Source organism: Scatophagus argus, chromosome 1 (genome assembly GCF_020382885.2).
Source record: "Scatophagus argus isolate fScaArg1 chromosome 1, fScaArg1.pri, whole genome shotgun sequence".
NCBI classification, from domain to species: Eukaryota; Metazoa; Chordata; class Actinopteri; family Scatophagidae; genus Scatophagus; species Scatophagus argus.
In genome coordinates, this window is record NC_058493.1 from 10,449,344 (window position 1) to 10,465,660 (window position 16,317).

Below are 16,317 nucleotides of genomic sequence, written 5' to 3' on the forward strand. Positions count from 1 at the left end.
AATATGCTTAATAAATTTTTCAGGGCAGAGGGGGGTTATCTCAAAATAATGAATGTCTATATCTTCATGATTTTCATTTCAGATAATATGATGGTAATGCCTTTTATCGGCTATAATGTTTTATTCAGTATTAAGGTGTTTTGACAGGCTACATCAAACCCTGATCGGCAATTAATTAACAGGTAAAGAGAGGTGTTTTTAAAAACGACACTTATTGAAAGCAATAAGTACTACAGTTACAGCAGAAATTAAACAGAAAGGGAATGTGACTTTAAGGCTTTATAATGAAAAGGCCACCGGTCAGAAAAAGTTACAAATACATTAAAATGTCCAACAATAAATGATGTACGTAAATATGCAGCACAGCTGTACCGGCACCAGTGTCAGCTGCTCTACGTGCCTGGGAGCCTGGATACGAGGGGGGGCTGAGAGGCTGAAGCCGCGCACGAGCAGAGTCCGGCAGCATCACTGTCGCGCTCGAGGACAGTCTCCGCACACTGCCAACCTCAGATTTAACTGTTTCTCCCGTGTTTCCCGTCCCGCTCCCCGCTCCCTGCTCCCTGCTCCATTCTCTTTTTTTCTGTTCTCTGTGTTTATTGTGGCCGCTGCTTCCCAAAGATGGCTTGTCAGGGGCTCCAGAGAGGGGAAACTCTGGTAACTCTGAAGAAGGAGAGCGAGACTCTGAAGAAGAAGCTGGAGGAGGAGCGGAATAAGCTCAGCGACACAGAGTGTAAGTGTCCGGGAACTGAAGTAAGCTAACAAAAAAACAGCTGCTACACAATTTGGTTTCATTTGTATTGCTACTTCTACTAGCTTGGCAGGCGCCTCAGCTCTTTTCAGCACGTAGCCCGGGTTTAGCTGGTAACGGTTAACGCGTACCTAACTGACAGCTAACCGAGTGATGCTCGCTGTGAGAAGTTTTCATGAAGTGGACTACAGCACAGTCACTTCGCTTTTTAGATCTCTTTCTTCATGATGTCCATAGTTTGTCTGAGTCAATCAAACTGTCTTCAGCCACTGGTGGAATGTATAACCACTTAACTGTAAGTACATTTACTCAGGCTTAAGTACAAGTTTGCCTCCAAGTAACGTTAGTTAGTCGATAGGCTACTTGTATGTTAGCTTAGCTGCTAAAGTATATCACGTTGACAGTGTGTAATATACTCATATGCATATAAATAAGATATTTATATGTCAGTGGTGTATCCTTTTTCTCCTAATTTACGCTTTCAGTGCACTACATTTCTGAGTTAAATATTGAATTTTCTACTCCACTATATTCATTTGACAGCTACAGTTTGCAGAATAACATTGTGATCACATACAAAACCGTGTAACTTAATGATAATTTTCTGTAGTTCTAAAGTAAGATTTTGAATGAAGAACTTTTACTTTTGCATTGCTGTACTCCTGTTTTTGGTATTCTGAGTACTTCATCGATCAAAATCCTGAAAGCTTGTGTGTGTGTGTGTGTGTGTGTGTGTGTGTGTTGGTCCCTTAGTGCACCAGGTGGCTGAGAAGGTTGAAGTGTTGGGTGGTGTGTCCATTAAGACCAAACGTGTGTTGAAGGGTCATGGGAACAAAGTGCTGTGTATGGACTGGTGTAAAGACAAGCGTCGTCTAGTCAGCTCTTCACAGGTATACACCTGCACACACATACTGTTTATTAAGAGAATTATAGTGTCATATTGGTTGTTTTACCCTTTCTGTACATTTTTAAATGATTTTATCTTGCACTCTGCTTGGATATATTTATTATTTTGATTGTTTGCTCTTTGACCATGTTTTCTTTTTGCATATTATATGTTTCACTTTGGTCAACTAATGTTGCTTGAAAAGTGCTATAGGAAAAAAAATTGATTTAATATTTATTCAAATGTATACATATGACAAACAAATATGTCATATATATATATATATATATATCATTTTATATATGTAACACTATAGTAATGACAGCTCTTTCTTCAAATCTAGGATGGAAAAGTGATTGTCTGGGATGCATTCACTCTGAATAAGGTGAGTGGAGATCTATGTGGTGCTTTTATACATATGTAAGAAAATATGTGAATTCCTTTTGCGTAATAAATGGCCATAAATTAAAGGGCTGAATATCAAAAGCTTTAGATTCTTTTGAAAAAAATGTTTCTTTTTGGACATGAATTAATGACTCAAATGTACAGAAATTGACTTTTTCAAAAGTACATTTGGAAGAGTTCAGGCTGGTGTTGGTTGGGGTTTTATTTTTGACAGAACCCACAGGGAGAAATTTGTGGAAATGCTAAGTATTTTCACCGTTGTAAAGTTTGAAAGTTTTAACCTTAATCTTTTTAGTTTTTAGGTTTTAGAAGTAATATAAATAAGTTTTAAGTTTTATAAATAATTTGTGGTGCATTTTATTGTGACACCCGATTGTGTTGTAAATAGCTGTCCAAAAAAAATGCCTGAGGCATTTACTGCATTTTAAGGTAAATAGTTGTAAATAACTTGTTGTTTGCTGAATTTGTACATACTTTTTTTTTTAAATTTACAATTTATATTTGCATTCGAAGTTATAAAAATGGTTTGTTAAATTGGTAATGTGATAAAGACGCGCCGGCGTGTCCCTTGACTCCAGTGGGTTAACGATAATGTATCCATCTGTCCCCTGCAGTGACTCTGAGTGCACTTAGATGGCAGCTAGGATTCAGCCCGGTTTAACCATCATGCCCCTTGATGGAGCAGACATAACCACTGAACATAATCCCTATTAATACTCACCACATCCAGGTTAAATACAGCAGTGCATGTGTATATGGCTAAGAGTATATTTCGGTTTAATGCTTATTAAGGAGAGTGTTTTTTTAACCAGTAACAAATTGCTGTTATGCGTGTGGCGTGTATGTGTTATCTGCGTGTTAAAGGAACATGGGGTGACCTTGCCGTGCACATGGGTTATGGCGTGTGCTTATGCCCCCTCTGGCTGTGCTGTGGCATGTGGGTGAGTACAGAGATTTATCTGCTGCTGCTCTTTCTAACAGTCAACAACAATTTACAACTCCATTGTAAAGTTAAATAATATAATTGGGAAAACTTGACTACAAATTTATTACCGCTAGGAAAGAGAAGTTATTCATATTCTAAAGGTATTGGCTTATAGCACTTGAGTATATATTTGCATACTGCTGCTACATCAGTCTAAATTTAAATGATCATGTAGTTACTCTTTTTCAATGACTTTCTGCTTCACACTCAAAAAATATAACGAAAATGAAACCTATTTTGCATATGTTGGTTACTTCATCCATCCGTCCATCCGTTTTCTATACTGCTTATCCGTGGCTACTTCACTTGCCTCTAAATGTGTAGGTTTGTTTACTACTATAGCTATTGCTCAGTGGCACTAAATTGGATCTTTCTAGGAATATGTTACCACTATTGCTACTGTACTTTATATTCTGAATATGATTCATAATAGAAAGAACAGCCATTTCCTTTACCCATTCATCATTTCTGTGTCAGCCTGGGTCACCTAGTCTATATCCCCACCATAAACCCTGCAGAGTAATTGTATAGTGTTTTGTTTCAAATAGTGAGATAACTACCAGGTCCCTGAACTGGTATGAGAACCATCATTTAACCACTTATATTTTTGTCTTCTTCAAAAGTGGACTGGATAACAAGTGCTCAGTGTTCCCACTGTCACTGGACAAAAATGAGAACTTGGCTGCAAAGAAAAAGTCTGTGGCCATGCACACCAACTATGTATCAGGATGCACCTTCATCAACTCTGACATGCAGGTGAGCACCAGTTGGAGTACCTGTTTAGAATCTGGAAAAAAGCTGAAGGAGCTGTGCAAAACAGGATTTACTGTGACACTTGATTTCGGGGATCACGCAACAGAAACACACACACTCTACGCACCACAGACTGCATTTCTTACAACTTTTGAGGAGCTTACTTATTTAAACTTATGTGGCTGCAGGAACAAAGCTCTTAGTAAAACATTTCTGTACAAGCGGTAGTCTATACCAGTGTCCTGAAGGAAGATTAGAAAGTGCTGGTAGACCGGATGGTCTGGATAATGTGTGATTCTCACTGTATTCAGGTTGGTTCATCTGGTGGTCTGCCATGAGATGAAGCAGCAGCTGATTGCTGTTCATGGTGCTGCAATTGGTGCAGCCTTCCTGTCTCTGTTAACAGGAGTTTAGTAGATAGGTAGATCTCATCAGGGATTTGAACCCAGACCTCTCGCACCCAACGCAAGAATCATACCACTAAAACAACAAACCGTGTGATCAATGAGTACTGACTTTTCTTTGCTCTTTATTGTCCTAAAATAATTATTTTATTATATTGTATCAGGATTATTACTTTATCACTTCATTTATGCACTATGCATGCACCAGCCAGGCTTTTTCTGTTGGCAGTGTCTGCAACTCACCAACAGGATAGGAGGAAGTTAGGAGACAAACTCAATAGGAGAACATGGAAAATGGCCTGAGATATGTTGCTTTAATAATTCACTCCACTCTACGCCTCAGCGAGGCAGAGGAGCACAATGACAGAAAACAGAGAGCTAGAGGAGATGGTAGGGCCGAGGAGGGGCCAGAAAAGAGACAAGAAGGGAAGTGGGGGTGGGGGTGGGGGTGATGGTCCTCTATCCTCAGTGTATTAATAGACATTGAGTGGCTTTTATCTAGAAAAGAGTGGCACATACTGACCTGAGGGCAGAGCATTTAACACACAGACACGGACATGTATATGTTCTTTCTGTCTTTCTCACTCACACATCTTTCTCTCAATGCATCTTATACATGCATGCCCATGAGCACACTGTAGCGCTCACAGCCTTTGTATCGTTAAAGCAGACCTTGAGGACAAAGCTTTGGACTACACTGAGGGCTCAAGTGGGTTTATTGTGCATCTTTTGAAAGACTGTTGTCTTTTATTGAGTTTGTCTGTGTGTGTGTCCAACTGAGAGCACGACAGCTGATTTGTGTGTTATGATGAGTTGTGAGACTTTTTCTTTAAAGACATTTACGTGTGGGACCACTTGGTAATTTAAGGAACCCCCTGCAAATATTTAATATATGGTCACATGCAGGTGGTGGTAAGCAAAATCAGACAGATGCAAAGGCTCTCTGTTAGATCAGTGAGGTTCCCATCTGTGCGTGTCTCAGTAATTGTGGCTTACTGATAATTGCATTCATGTTGAAACTGGAGCTACCTCTCAGTGGAGGCAGGATGTGGTGTGTTTTTGTGCCTGAGGTCATCCAGCAGGAGCTTTCTAATCCACCAGCCAGCAGGGATCTCTGATGTCTGCATGTGTCTCTAAGTGCCCATAATCTGTTTTCATCAGAGCCATCGCTGACATTTTGGCATTTTGTGTGCTTGTTTGTATGTGCATACCTGATGCACAATGATAGTCAGTGTTAGTTGTGAGGTGCTGACCCTTGGCTTTTGTTATGTGTATGCGCATGTCTAGTCAGCTGATATAATAGGTGAAACAGATAATCACATGTCTGGCATTAAATTTAATTTCAGTGGACTTAGCTTTTTCCCTTGAAATCAAATCAAGTTAGTCACTTCCTGTATATTTTTGGCATTTTCGTTTCTCAGTTTTGACTGTAAAAATCGAGAAACGAAAGCAGAGCCTGTCATTGAGGTCATAGAAAATAGAGAACAAATGACTCCAAAAATAAGTAACAGCTATCATGAATTATGTAAATGCTCGTAACAAAATGCATGCTTTAAAAGTTCTCTAGAATCAATAAAAATCCTGTAGTTTTATTTATCAGCATGAACAGCACATTTGCTTACAACTTCCTTAATATAATCTGAGACTAATATTTAATATCACATTTTATCCATGGTCCTTCTTTCTATGATCATCAGGGGTGCCACGTTTAACCTTGTTCAGCTGAATTTCACCCTTTAGTCCCGCCATCATCACGGAGTTTCCAACAGAAAAGAGAATTTACCCGTTAAAGTCTCACTGTGACGGCACTTCCTCCCGTCTGTTTTGTAAGGCATCTGGTTCGCTGACTGGACCAAGGCTGCCGGTTTTTCACCTGTAGGTTAATATCCTCAGCCAACTCAATAAGTCATACTACAGTTATAAAATGCACTGAACATACATGATCCAACTTGGTCCAAAATAAGCTTAGACATTTTCATTTCATATTGTTCATTGTTTTCTCTTTATTTTTGTATGTATGTTTAATGTATGTGTTGTTCCTTTACTGAAAATGCATACATGTGGGTGCCTTTGTCTATGTGTATGTTTATGTATGTGTGTTTGTATGTTAGATCCTGACCTCCAGCGGGGATGGAACATGTGCCTTGTGGGATGTGGAGAGTGGGCAGCTGCTGCAGAGTTTCCATGGTCACACAGCTGATGTCTTATCCCTGGACCTCGCCCCATCTGAGACTGGAAACACTTTTGTCTCTGGGGTGAGAAAGAGAGGGAGATAGTGTGTCTGCATATTTGTCATTCGTCTGTTTGCAGTTCACATGGTTTGGATTTAGAGTTTTCATGAAACTCCTATTTTGAAAAAAAAATGGATTTTGACAGACACAGCAACAATGTTTTCTTTCTCTCATGTGCATGCGGTGTATGTGTCTCTCTGTGTTTTTGTGTGTTTGCATACGTGTTATCAGGGGTGTGATAAGAAAGCCAACGTGTGGGACATGCGCTCTGGACAGAACATTCAGGCTTTTGAGAGACATGAGTCTGACGTCAACTGTGTAAAGTAAGCGAAGATCTTTGATAAAAACAGAAGTCTCACTCACAGTATTCCACAGGCATGTTCCTGTTGAAGTTGTATTTCACATACTTGCACTTCTGCTACCTGAATGATTAAATTCCATCCTCAGTCATAGTGAACAAAGGTATTTTAGTCACACACACACAGTGAACAATTTTTCAGCATCACAGAAGACACAGGAAGTACTTTGTTACCCTTTAATTGTTTTGTCTCAAACCAGTAAATGATATTTGAATAAATGAATGAATAAATGAGAGACTATTGTGCCTTTACTTTAGATTATGTTTTCAATGGAATCTGCACCTAATGTGGTCTAAAATAACTTTTCTGATATTTTACACCAGTTATGTAATTTCTTATTGTAGCACTTTAGCCTACTACATTAAGTAGCCTTATTGTAGTACTTTATTTCAATGTACTGAAAAGTGATGCACTTTGGTTACATGTTCACATTTAAGATTTTCATTTTCGATTTAGATTTTAGATTTGCTGATCTACTGTATTAGAGTGAGACCAAGGACAAGTGGCAGAATTACTCAGTTACTTAAAATGATTCATCAGGTTTTGTTTCTGTATAGACATGCAAAACTTTATGTAACTCTCCCTTTGGTCATGTGTGTTCAGGTACCACCCCAGTGGAGATGCATTTGCTTCTGCTTCTGATGATGCCACAGTGAGTCATGTCATGTCCTGTGCAAAATTGTTATAATGATTATTATATTGTTATATTGATCTTGCTCTTGATGTTGGGTTCAACTCAGGGGTTTAAGGTTTGTTAACAGTTGTTTGTCAGATTGTGGGAAATTAAAAACATATATATTAGTAGGTTGTCAACATACAAAAATTTTCGTAAACATATGTTGATGCCATTAATTTGGTTCCATCAGCGATGTATGTCGACAAGCTAAAATTTAATCTGATCCTATTGCTGTGATATACTAGACCATAAAAATACTGTTGTGAAGTTCCCCTGAGTGTGTCCTCTTTGTGTCTGTGTTGTTGCATGTTTCTGGGTGTTCCTCAGTGCCGTTTCTATGATCTGCGAGCCGACCGTGAGATAGCGGTCTACCAAAAGGACAGCATTATATTTGGTGCTTCATCTGTGGACTTCTCTTTGAGTGGTAAGAAGTTGGTAAAGTTTTAAGTTGAATCACTGTATCAAAGGTGTTTGGTGAATGTTGACTTGATAAAAGGTTCAGGAAATGCCAGAATTTATCTAAAGGTTAATAAAAATTGGGTCGCTTTACCAGCTTTGATAATGTATTAAATAATATGCATTACTCATCAGTATCTACTGTGAATGTTAGCAGGTGTAGGAAGTAATACAGCAGCCAATGCATATAAAGCTTTTTTTTTAGTGATTCAAGGGAAAAAATGAATGTCTCACATGTTCTGCCAATTCTTTGTCTTTATCCACTTCCCTTTTATTCCAAATTTCTCACTTCCTCTTTCACTTGCTTTCTTCCGCCCCCAGGTCGTCTGCTTTTCGCTGGTTATAATGACTACACCATTAATATGTGGGATGTTCTGAAAGGAACACGTGTTTCCGTCCTGTTCGGCCATGAGAACCGTATTAGCAAAGTGAGAGTGTCACCTGATGGCACAGCACTCTGCTCAGCGTCCTGGGACAACACCTTACGAGTGAGCAGGAATTTCCCCTCTCGATTTATGTTTAACTTTTTTATGCATGAAAGTAATAAATACCCTTCTAACTTACTTTTTAGACAGAGAGGTTTATGTTTGTTGAGGTTTAGGAACAAATGAAAATGCTTGTATTTTGTTTGAACACTTCGTGATTCTTCACATTTCTCTCATGCAGATTTGGGCCTAGTGTTTACATCACAGTTGCGATCCAGCAAACACGGCACCAGCATTATGTGACTGCCAAGACTGCAAGTCCCTGCCTGCAGTCAACACTGCTGTACGAGTGTGTTCATACAAACCTCAGTGTGACAAACATGAAGAAGCATAAACACTTAAAATGTTTCCTCTTAATGAGAATATATCATTGTATCATAACTGTAGGGTGGCTATTCGTTTTGACAGACAGTTGACAAGTTTGGATTCCTTATCTTTGTTATTGTTAGCTTGATGAAGGATTGTTTAATTATGTAACTGTTATTGCTAATATAGTGTAACATATAGTGAGTGTAAAGAGCCAAAATGACTTGTAGAAATCAGCAGCGTGTGTCTGCTCTGCCATGTAGACCTGCAGACAATATTAGTATTTGTCTTGTAAATTATGTACATCGTTTCACAGTCCAGAATCACACTGTGGATGTACACGCTGCTGGTGGTGTCTGCCATAGATTATCCAAAGGAAGTGTATCTAGTATGTCATCATACTTAGGTACATCTCTTGTGAGAAGAATAAAGATTTTAAGTATTTTATGTTTTCGATTCTTCTGTGGAGGGGAGAAATGTTCACAGACTGAGGAGTCTTTTTCATAGACCAGTCTGTGTACGTGTATGTGTGTGTGTGTGTGTGCGAGAGAGAGAGAGAGAGAGAGAGAGAGAGAGACAACTAAATGGACCCGAGAAAGCGGCGGCGTTTTGAATAACACTGTGTCCCACCAGGGGGCGCTGCACAGCATCCCTATTGAAGCAGAATGTGTGGTTCTGTAGTAGTGGTTTTGTAGATCATCTGTTTTAAAATGTCACTTGTGGAAATATATGGTGGAAATTCACAAACCTCAAAGGGATATTTCAACCCAAAATCAAAAATCCATTTTTCCCTTTTACCTGTAATGCTATTTATCCAACTAGTCTGTGTAGGTGTGGCTGGCTGAGCTACAGAGATATTGGCTGCTGAGATGTCTGCCTCTTTAAAGTCATAGCAGTGACTTTGGATGTTTTACACACAGGCGCACAACTAGTGTATGATATCTCCATCACATGATGTCATTATTTCTGTCTGTTTCCATTACTGCTTGTCCAGTTGTTAAAGTGTCTCTTCAAAGCATTATTGATCAGTCTCTGCACTACACGTCTGTATGTTTCTTACCAATGGCCAAAGGTCAGCCATTCTCATCCACATCATCATTTTACATATCACACAATAACCCCTGAGTGCTGAGAGTGTACCCAAACTGTTTACATTACTGAACTGTGGCGAAAGACACTAATCAGAATCAATCATCCTGCCAATACTGCACAGGGTGTTGTGAATTTTCCCAATAAGAACGGTTGCTCCTTCCTTTCATTGTGGAGGGAATCTAGAACACATGCCAACATTTACAGCATATTCCTGTAAAATCATTTTTTATGTCATTTTTTTATCTGTTTCAATGCCATCCTGGATTAAAGGAATTTAAAGAGGGAAACACCCAGAGGGAAACACCAGGGTAAAGAGAAAAGGTGGTGAAAAACAGACAGAGAAAAGGGACTGAAGGAAGTACCCTAAAATATCACCAGATGCACCAAACGACCTGAGCCATTTGCTTTGACCGCCATTAATTTGACTACAAACACAGTCACTGTGATTTTCACTTCCTCATGGTGATCACTGAGCTTATAGTGTACGTCACAGTGAGAATGAGGAGTGAGGCTGTGTGGTGGTGAATGAAACCAGACATTGAAATCAGAAGCCACAGATTGTCATATCAGAGATGAACCCCGAAGACCTTTATTAATTAAGATTTGACTCATGAAGAACACAGTGGTGATGACACTCAGAAAATATCTTTATTTTACATGATCTCAGCCAACTGGGTCTCCTTTGAACTCCAACTTTGTGTTAAAAAACATATTTCCATTAAAACAAACAAACAAAAAAAAAAAAACAATTTTGCACTGCAATAACTTTGTGATTTGATCACTGTAATTTTACAGTTCAGTTTCTTTTGATTACTTTTCTTCGACTGAAAGACACACACACATTTAGGCCTTGGCTTGGTTCCTTTGATTATTCTCTAAAAGATATTGTTTTAGTCACAGCTTTCAGTACAGCTACATATGGGACCTACAGTACGTCAACAACTGAATGCATTTAAAAACCACTTTATGCCTTCCAGTTTCCAGTTTGTGTGAACAATGACATCGGTGACGATGTTCGTTTCCCTTTCCAGTGGGCGAGTTGTTGGTTCCGTAGGCAAGTTATGACGGTACTTTTGCGGGTTTTTTTGCGGGAAGCAGATATAACAGAGTCGGAGGCGGAGCTTGGTGATAAATGTTCAGCCAGCTGAAGGGAAGCTGTGAGCGTAACGAGGTTCTCCTTCCGCTGTTCGTATGTGCAGAGAGCAGTGTGATATCGCTGGGAGGGTAAGCTTTTGTGTCTTTTACGCTCGGAAAAATGTGTTTTACCCATCTGTCTTTATGTCCCTTTGCTAGTATAAAACTCCTGCCTCACAGAGGTGTTTGTATGATGGTTTAAAACGCCGTTTAATGCGTAGATGTGCCTCTCGGTAGTTGAGCTAGCTCGCCACAGTCTGAGCGAATGTGGTCCTTTGTGTCCTCCATTGCTGCGATGACAGATCTGCCGTTTGTTAGCGGAGGAACGACAGCCGGCTAACCAGTTGCAAGCTCACCCGTTCAACCACATATCAAACGGTCAATTAACGTTTTACAACTCTCTCTACGCACTCTACAGTTGTATATATATCGGTTTGTTGGGACTATTACGATAACGGAGCTGTATTTGGCTTCCAGTATCATGACGCTTTGCATTAACCGAGAGCTAACGTTAACGGACGCGTCTTCGCCGTTCATAACGCCATTGCTAGCGTTGCCGCTGGCCTTCAGTTGACGCTTAACACACCTTGTCAAGTTTTTCATTTCTGACATCTGGTTGAAATTAGATAGCGAGTTCAGAGGCTACAGATAGGCCCCGTGTCTTCATGGCTGATTCTGTCCTTCTGTCTTTATTAATGTCTTTTACCATAAAAAATGGATAAAAAAAGCTGAACTTGGCCAGTGTTAATATAAGAATAACGTTACTAGGTTATAAGCTGATGCTAACTATGAATCAGACGGCGGTTGTGGGTAATGTAGTTAAGTGCCTGATGTGCTGATAGACAGTAACAGCATTATCAATCAGCAGACAAAGAGCAACAATAGTTATAATAGTTACAACCTCATCGTTCAGGTCTTTTTTTTCCCCCCAAGAATAATCAAAGCCATCTTTGCCGGTTTTGTCATTTTAGCCTTAGATTGAATATAATAGAACTGTTACTTTGACAAAATAATGACTTTGAAGATGGCACCTTGGTTGAATCAGCCACGAATTGCTGCTTATTGAATTCATTTTTTTTCCCCCCTTCCTGCTAGAAAATGTCTTGTGGGCTGTGGAAAGACACCCTAACTCTGGCAGAGGACTACCTGCTCTGGTGCACAAGCCCACAGGCAGCCCCTTCACCTCCCAGCGAGTCAGCCGCTGCCATGAGGCGTCTGGCCCAGGATATGGAGACACAGCACCAGGCTGGCTTCAACTCCCTTGCTCAGACCTTCCTGAAGCAGTGCGGACTGAACCTCTGCTCCAGCCTCAGGAAGGTGATTGAGGAGCTGGTGGGAGATGGACTCATGAACTGGGGCAGGGTTGTTTCCCTTTTCACTTTTACTGGTGTGCTGGTCAGACAGCTGCAGGAGCAGAAGGGCACGAAGCTGGGGCTGGACCCTGGACAGGGACAGGTGCCTGGATACTGCAGGAGACTGGCAGAAACCATAGCTGATTACCTGGGAGAGGAGAAGAAAGACTGGCTGCTGGAGAATGATGGATGGGTAGGTTGTAACGACTTGTACACTCCGAAACTGATTAACTCACACAGGTGATATTGCAGAGCTGAATGAATCAACACAAACACTGTAGATAAGAGAAGTGTACCGAGGGCGATAACAGTTTAAAACAAAACTGTAAAAAAAATCCCGGTAAGGTTTAAAAGTGAAAGTGGTGTTTTTAGGCTTCTGGAGCTGGAAACCACCTACTCTGATAGGATTCTGTTTGTTTCCTGGTCGGATATTTATTCAGTTTTCGTGTAAACGTGACTTGAAATCCGGTCAGGGTGCAGTTTAGATGAAGTGTTTTGACTTCACTGTTTGCAAATGAGTGGAGCACTTGGACGCTCATGTGGCTGCTCTGATTATATGAATTGTAGAGTAGCAATAGGCCAGATTCTGAGAAAAGTATGCTGCAAGACAAACCTCAGCAGTGTAAATTCAGAGACCTGATCAAACAGTGTCAGGCTTTAGATTTATTTATTTATTTTTTTTGTAATGGTCAGACAAAAGCAGAGTAGGACTGTTTGCTGGAAATCTAAAGGACACTTTTAAAACTGCTTGGTGTGGCTTGTTTAACTGGAAATACTTAAAGGGATAGTTAAGGTGGTCACAGAAGCCTCACCAACATGAACACAACTGTAGTTGAATGTCTTGCTTTTGTGAATGAGCTAACCTTGGCCCCCTCCCAAACACCCACGTAAACACACACACACACACACACACCCCTCCTTTCTTCAGCTGGCAGCTGGTTTCAACAGACACGTAACCAGCTCAGCCAGATGGACTTTGTAGTAACAGTCAAAGCTTCAGTGTGTTGAAAACAGTATTAGCCATATTGAAAGTTGGCGTGGTATGACTAGAAAAACAAGCAGCTGTAAAGCAGCAGAACACCTGGAGCTGAGAGCAGGTGCACTCGCCCATCGACTGTATGGCTTCTCTTTGAAAACATGAAAAAGAACTGCAGCTGCTGGTGGGGGTTAAACAGCATCTGACCTTTTTACTGTGTAGTTTTTCTAATAGAGCAGAATCAGCTACAATTAGATGATGATTAATATAACAGAATTGAATCATTTCTGTATAATTGTTAGACAAACTGGCACCTTTGTTGTATGACTTCAGTACAACACTTCAGCAACATGTTGTAGATCCTGAGTGCAGATATTTTTCTGTGTTTGTGATGAAGTGCTGGGCTGTCAGTGACTGATATATTTCCTCAAATACTGAGTATAAATGCCATTCACTTAGGTAGCTAATACTTACCATTTTGTAAAACTTACAATATATGCAGAAAGACACATATTTTCTCTCACTAATAAACAAAATGTTCTCTAAACTTAACCGTTTTTTTTCTTTCCTTTTCACAGGAGGGGTTCTGTAAGTTCTCCCGCAGTGCCATAGAGGTCAGTCAGGAATCATCCATGAAGACAGCGCTGTTCGCTGCTGCTGGCGTGGGCCTCGCTGGACTCACCTTCCTCCTGGTGCGCTAGCTAGTCTTTTACATCATTAACACATCCTCATCCGTGTTCTCCTTTCATTTGGCACAATTAAGTAGACATTTAAATTCTAACATCAATGCTGCAAGAAAGAGTTGTAATCTGTAGTGAATTCAGGGTTGTAAAGTCAACGTCATGAACTGAATGTTTGCACATACTCAAACCCCACATATTAATACTGACATTTTGTCACTTGCTCCTTAAGATTGTAAAAATGATTTCAATGCCTTCAGAAACTTTGGAGTAGGTGACATCAGTTTGCATATCTTAGAAAGGTGAATTACTAAAGCACAGGTTTCTGCACAGAATCATCTTCTTTTTTTTCCATCATTGTTTGTATTTTCAGCTGAGCAGCTAAAAGACTTCATTTCAATTTTCCCACAGCTTCTGGTTTTAATTTTAAAATTGTTGGCTGCCTTTTTTTTTTTTTTGTTTTTGTCTTTTTATTCACGTGTTTACCTGAGTCGTGTATGTGGTATAGAGCCATGCTAGTGTAAAATGTATAAATTAATATATTATATTTATATGAAATGAAATTGTAAGCAGTGGCCCTTTTTTCTAACTGATCCACAGCTGATTCAGTTATTTCATTGTTATCAAGTCTGTCCCACATTCATGTGAAATGTCTGTGATTTACATGGGTCAGAAGAGCTGAATACAGACCTGATGACCGAACAACGGTGCTATATGTCGTGAAATGTTTCTTTTATCTAACAAACCAGGGACCAATCTGACTTTAAACATGTTGCTATTAGAACAAACTGTTGCTATGGCATTCCCCTCCCACAGATCTCTTAAACATTATATTTTTACATTGTTTTGTTCTATTTATTTGTCACTTTTTTTTAATAAAATAAGAAGCAATCATGGAGTTTGAGAGTCTTGTTTTGCTTGTCAGTGTGAACTGCTGGACCAGCACGGTGATGTCACCTTTATAACTTTCTGTTTTTTCCCCTAAATGCCTCTGCGGCAGCGGAATATGACCAGTAAATGTTTCTTCCCTCCTTTCATATCCAGACCTGTTGTCATAAATAAGAGATGTTCTGCAGTCTGTCTCCGACCATCACAGTGCTCACGTTACACAACAAGGTCTGCATGCACTAAAGGTATTAAGGCTGACGTTGGATCCTGACCTGCTTTGTAAGCAGGAACTCCTCAAAATAAGGGGTGTCTCATTTTGCACTCATACATTCATAAAGGAGTTAAAAGCTAAAAGCTGCTCCTAAATTTGAAATTCTGTAAGTTAGTTCAGAGGCTCAAGCACTGTATCACTGGTGACGTGTCTCTTCATGTCAGTGTTTTGATAAAAATCATCTATGATGAACTTTTAGAGGCAGATCATGAAGGAATGTCACTTAATAAAATCAAATCGGTTCATCAACAAAATAAAAATGATCCAAAAACAGACCACAGATGACCGTTTGCAGATCTGGAAAAATACACTTTGCAGTGTTGATGAACCTGAAATACCTCAGCCATCTGTGAGAATTATTCCTCAAACCAAACACGTGTTCTTCACACCCACATCTGTTTGATAAACAGAATTTAAAAAATAAAGCTAACTGCATCAATGCATCACATGTGGAATATCTGCTAAATAGAAAAAAAAAACATGCTAGTATTTTTATGTTGTTCATCCGACAGTTTAGAAAATGCCCAAAATATCTTGGTTTTTAATTGTATTCCATGTTTAATTGTTGTTAACTTAATGAAATTTGATAATTGTTTTTAATTAACGTAATTTCATGTTTAATTTAGAATCTAATTATAGTGTTTTATTGTTTAATTTCTGATTTATTTAGATAGGGTTTTTTTTATTAGATTACGTTTGGATTTGAGTATTTGATTATTTTTTATTAAATTTACAATTTCCACAAGAGACAGTTTTCTAGTTTCTTACAGTGTTTCTATTGACAAAATAATTTTAACTGGAGGTCCATTAACTAGCCACTAACTAGCTTTTCTCCAAGCTTTCAAATGCATCTCAAGGTCCTCCTGGGCACATGAAGTTCATTACTTTGTACTTTTACCTGACGGTTGTATAGACCTAAAAAAAATAATTTCATTGACAATGTTTTTGTTGTCATACAGCGGCTGTACAACAATCCATTCAAATAGACCTGTCAGAACCAATTAAAGAAATATAGTGTTGATTTTTTTCCTAGTTGATATTCTATGTTTTTGCTGGTACCTACTGAAGATCCCTGCCCTCCACAGTGCCAGAGTCACCTGAGCAAAAAGATGTCGTCATCAGTTAGACAGGGAAAAAATCAGCCATGGAGTCATATCATCATCATCAACTGTCAGCTCACTACCTACAGAAACACACACAGAGGGAGAGAGACATGTGTGAAGAGGATCT

General features: G+C 39.4%; 2 protein-coding genes across 2 annotated transcripts; both read left to right on the forward strand.

Moving 5' to 3' along the window:
- The first annotated feature begins 434 nt into the window (after positions 1-434).
- On the forward strand, positions 435-9,138 carry LOC124053397 (guanine nucleotide-binding protein subunit beta-5b-like). Its single transcript, XM_046378538.1, has 11 exons — positions 435-730; positions 1,502-1,638; positions 1,978-2,019; positions 2,904-2,980; positions 3,648-3,780; positions 6,293-6,436; positions 6,644-6,735; positions 7,375-7,423; positions 7,775-7,871; positions 8,225-8,391; positions 8,570-9,138. The coding sequence occupies exons 1-11, from the start codon at positions 619-621 to the stop codon at positions 8,579-8,581; spliced, it is 1,062 nt and encodes a 353-aa protein (XP_046234494.1). The 5' UTR covers positions 435-618; the 3' UTR covers positions 8,582-9,138.
- Positions 9,139-10,691: 1,553 nt separating this feature from the next.
- On the forward strand, positions 10,692-14,826 carry bcl2l10 (BCL2 like 10). Its single transcript, XM_046379050.1, has 3 exons — positions 10,692-11,010; positions 12,016-12,465; positions 13,827-14,826. The coding sequence occupies exons 1-3, from the start codon at positions 10,978-10,980 to the stop codon at positions 13,947-13,949; spliced, it is 606 nt and encodes a 201-aa protein (XP_046235006.1). The 5' UTR covers positions 10,692-10,977; the 3' UTR covers positions 13,950-14,826.
- The last annotated feature ends 1,491 nt before the right edge of the window (positions 14,827-16,317 follow it).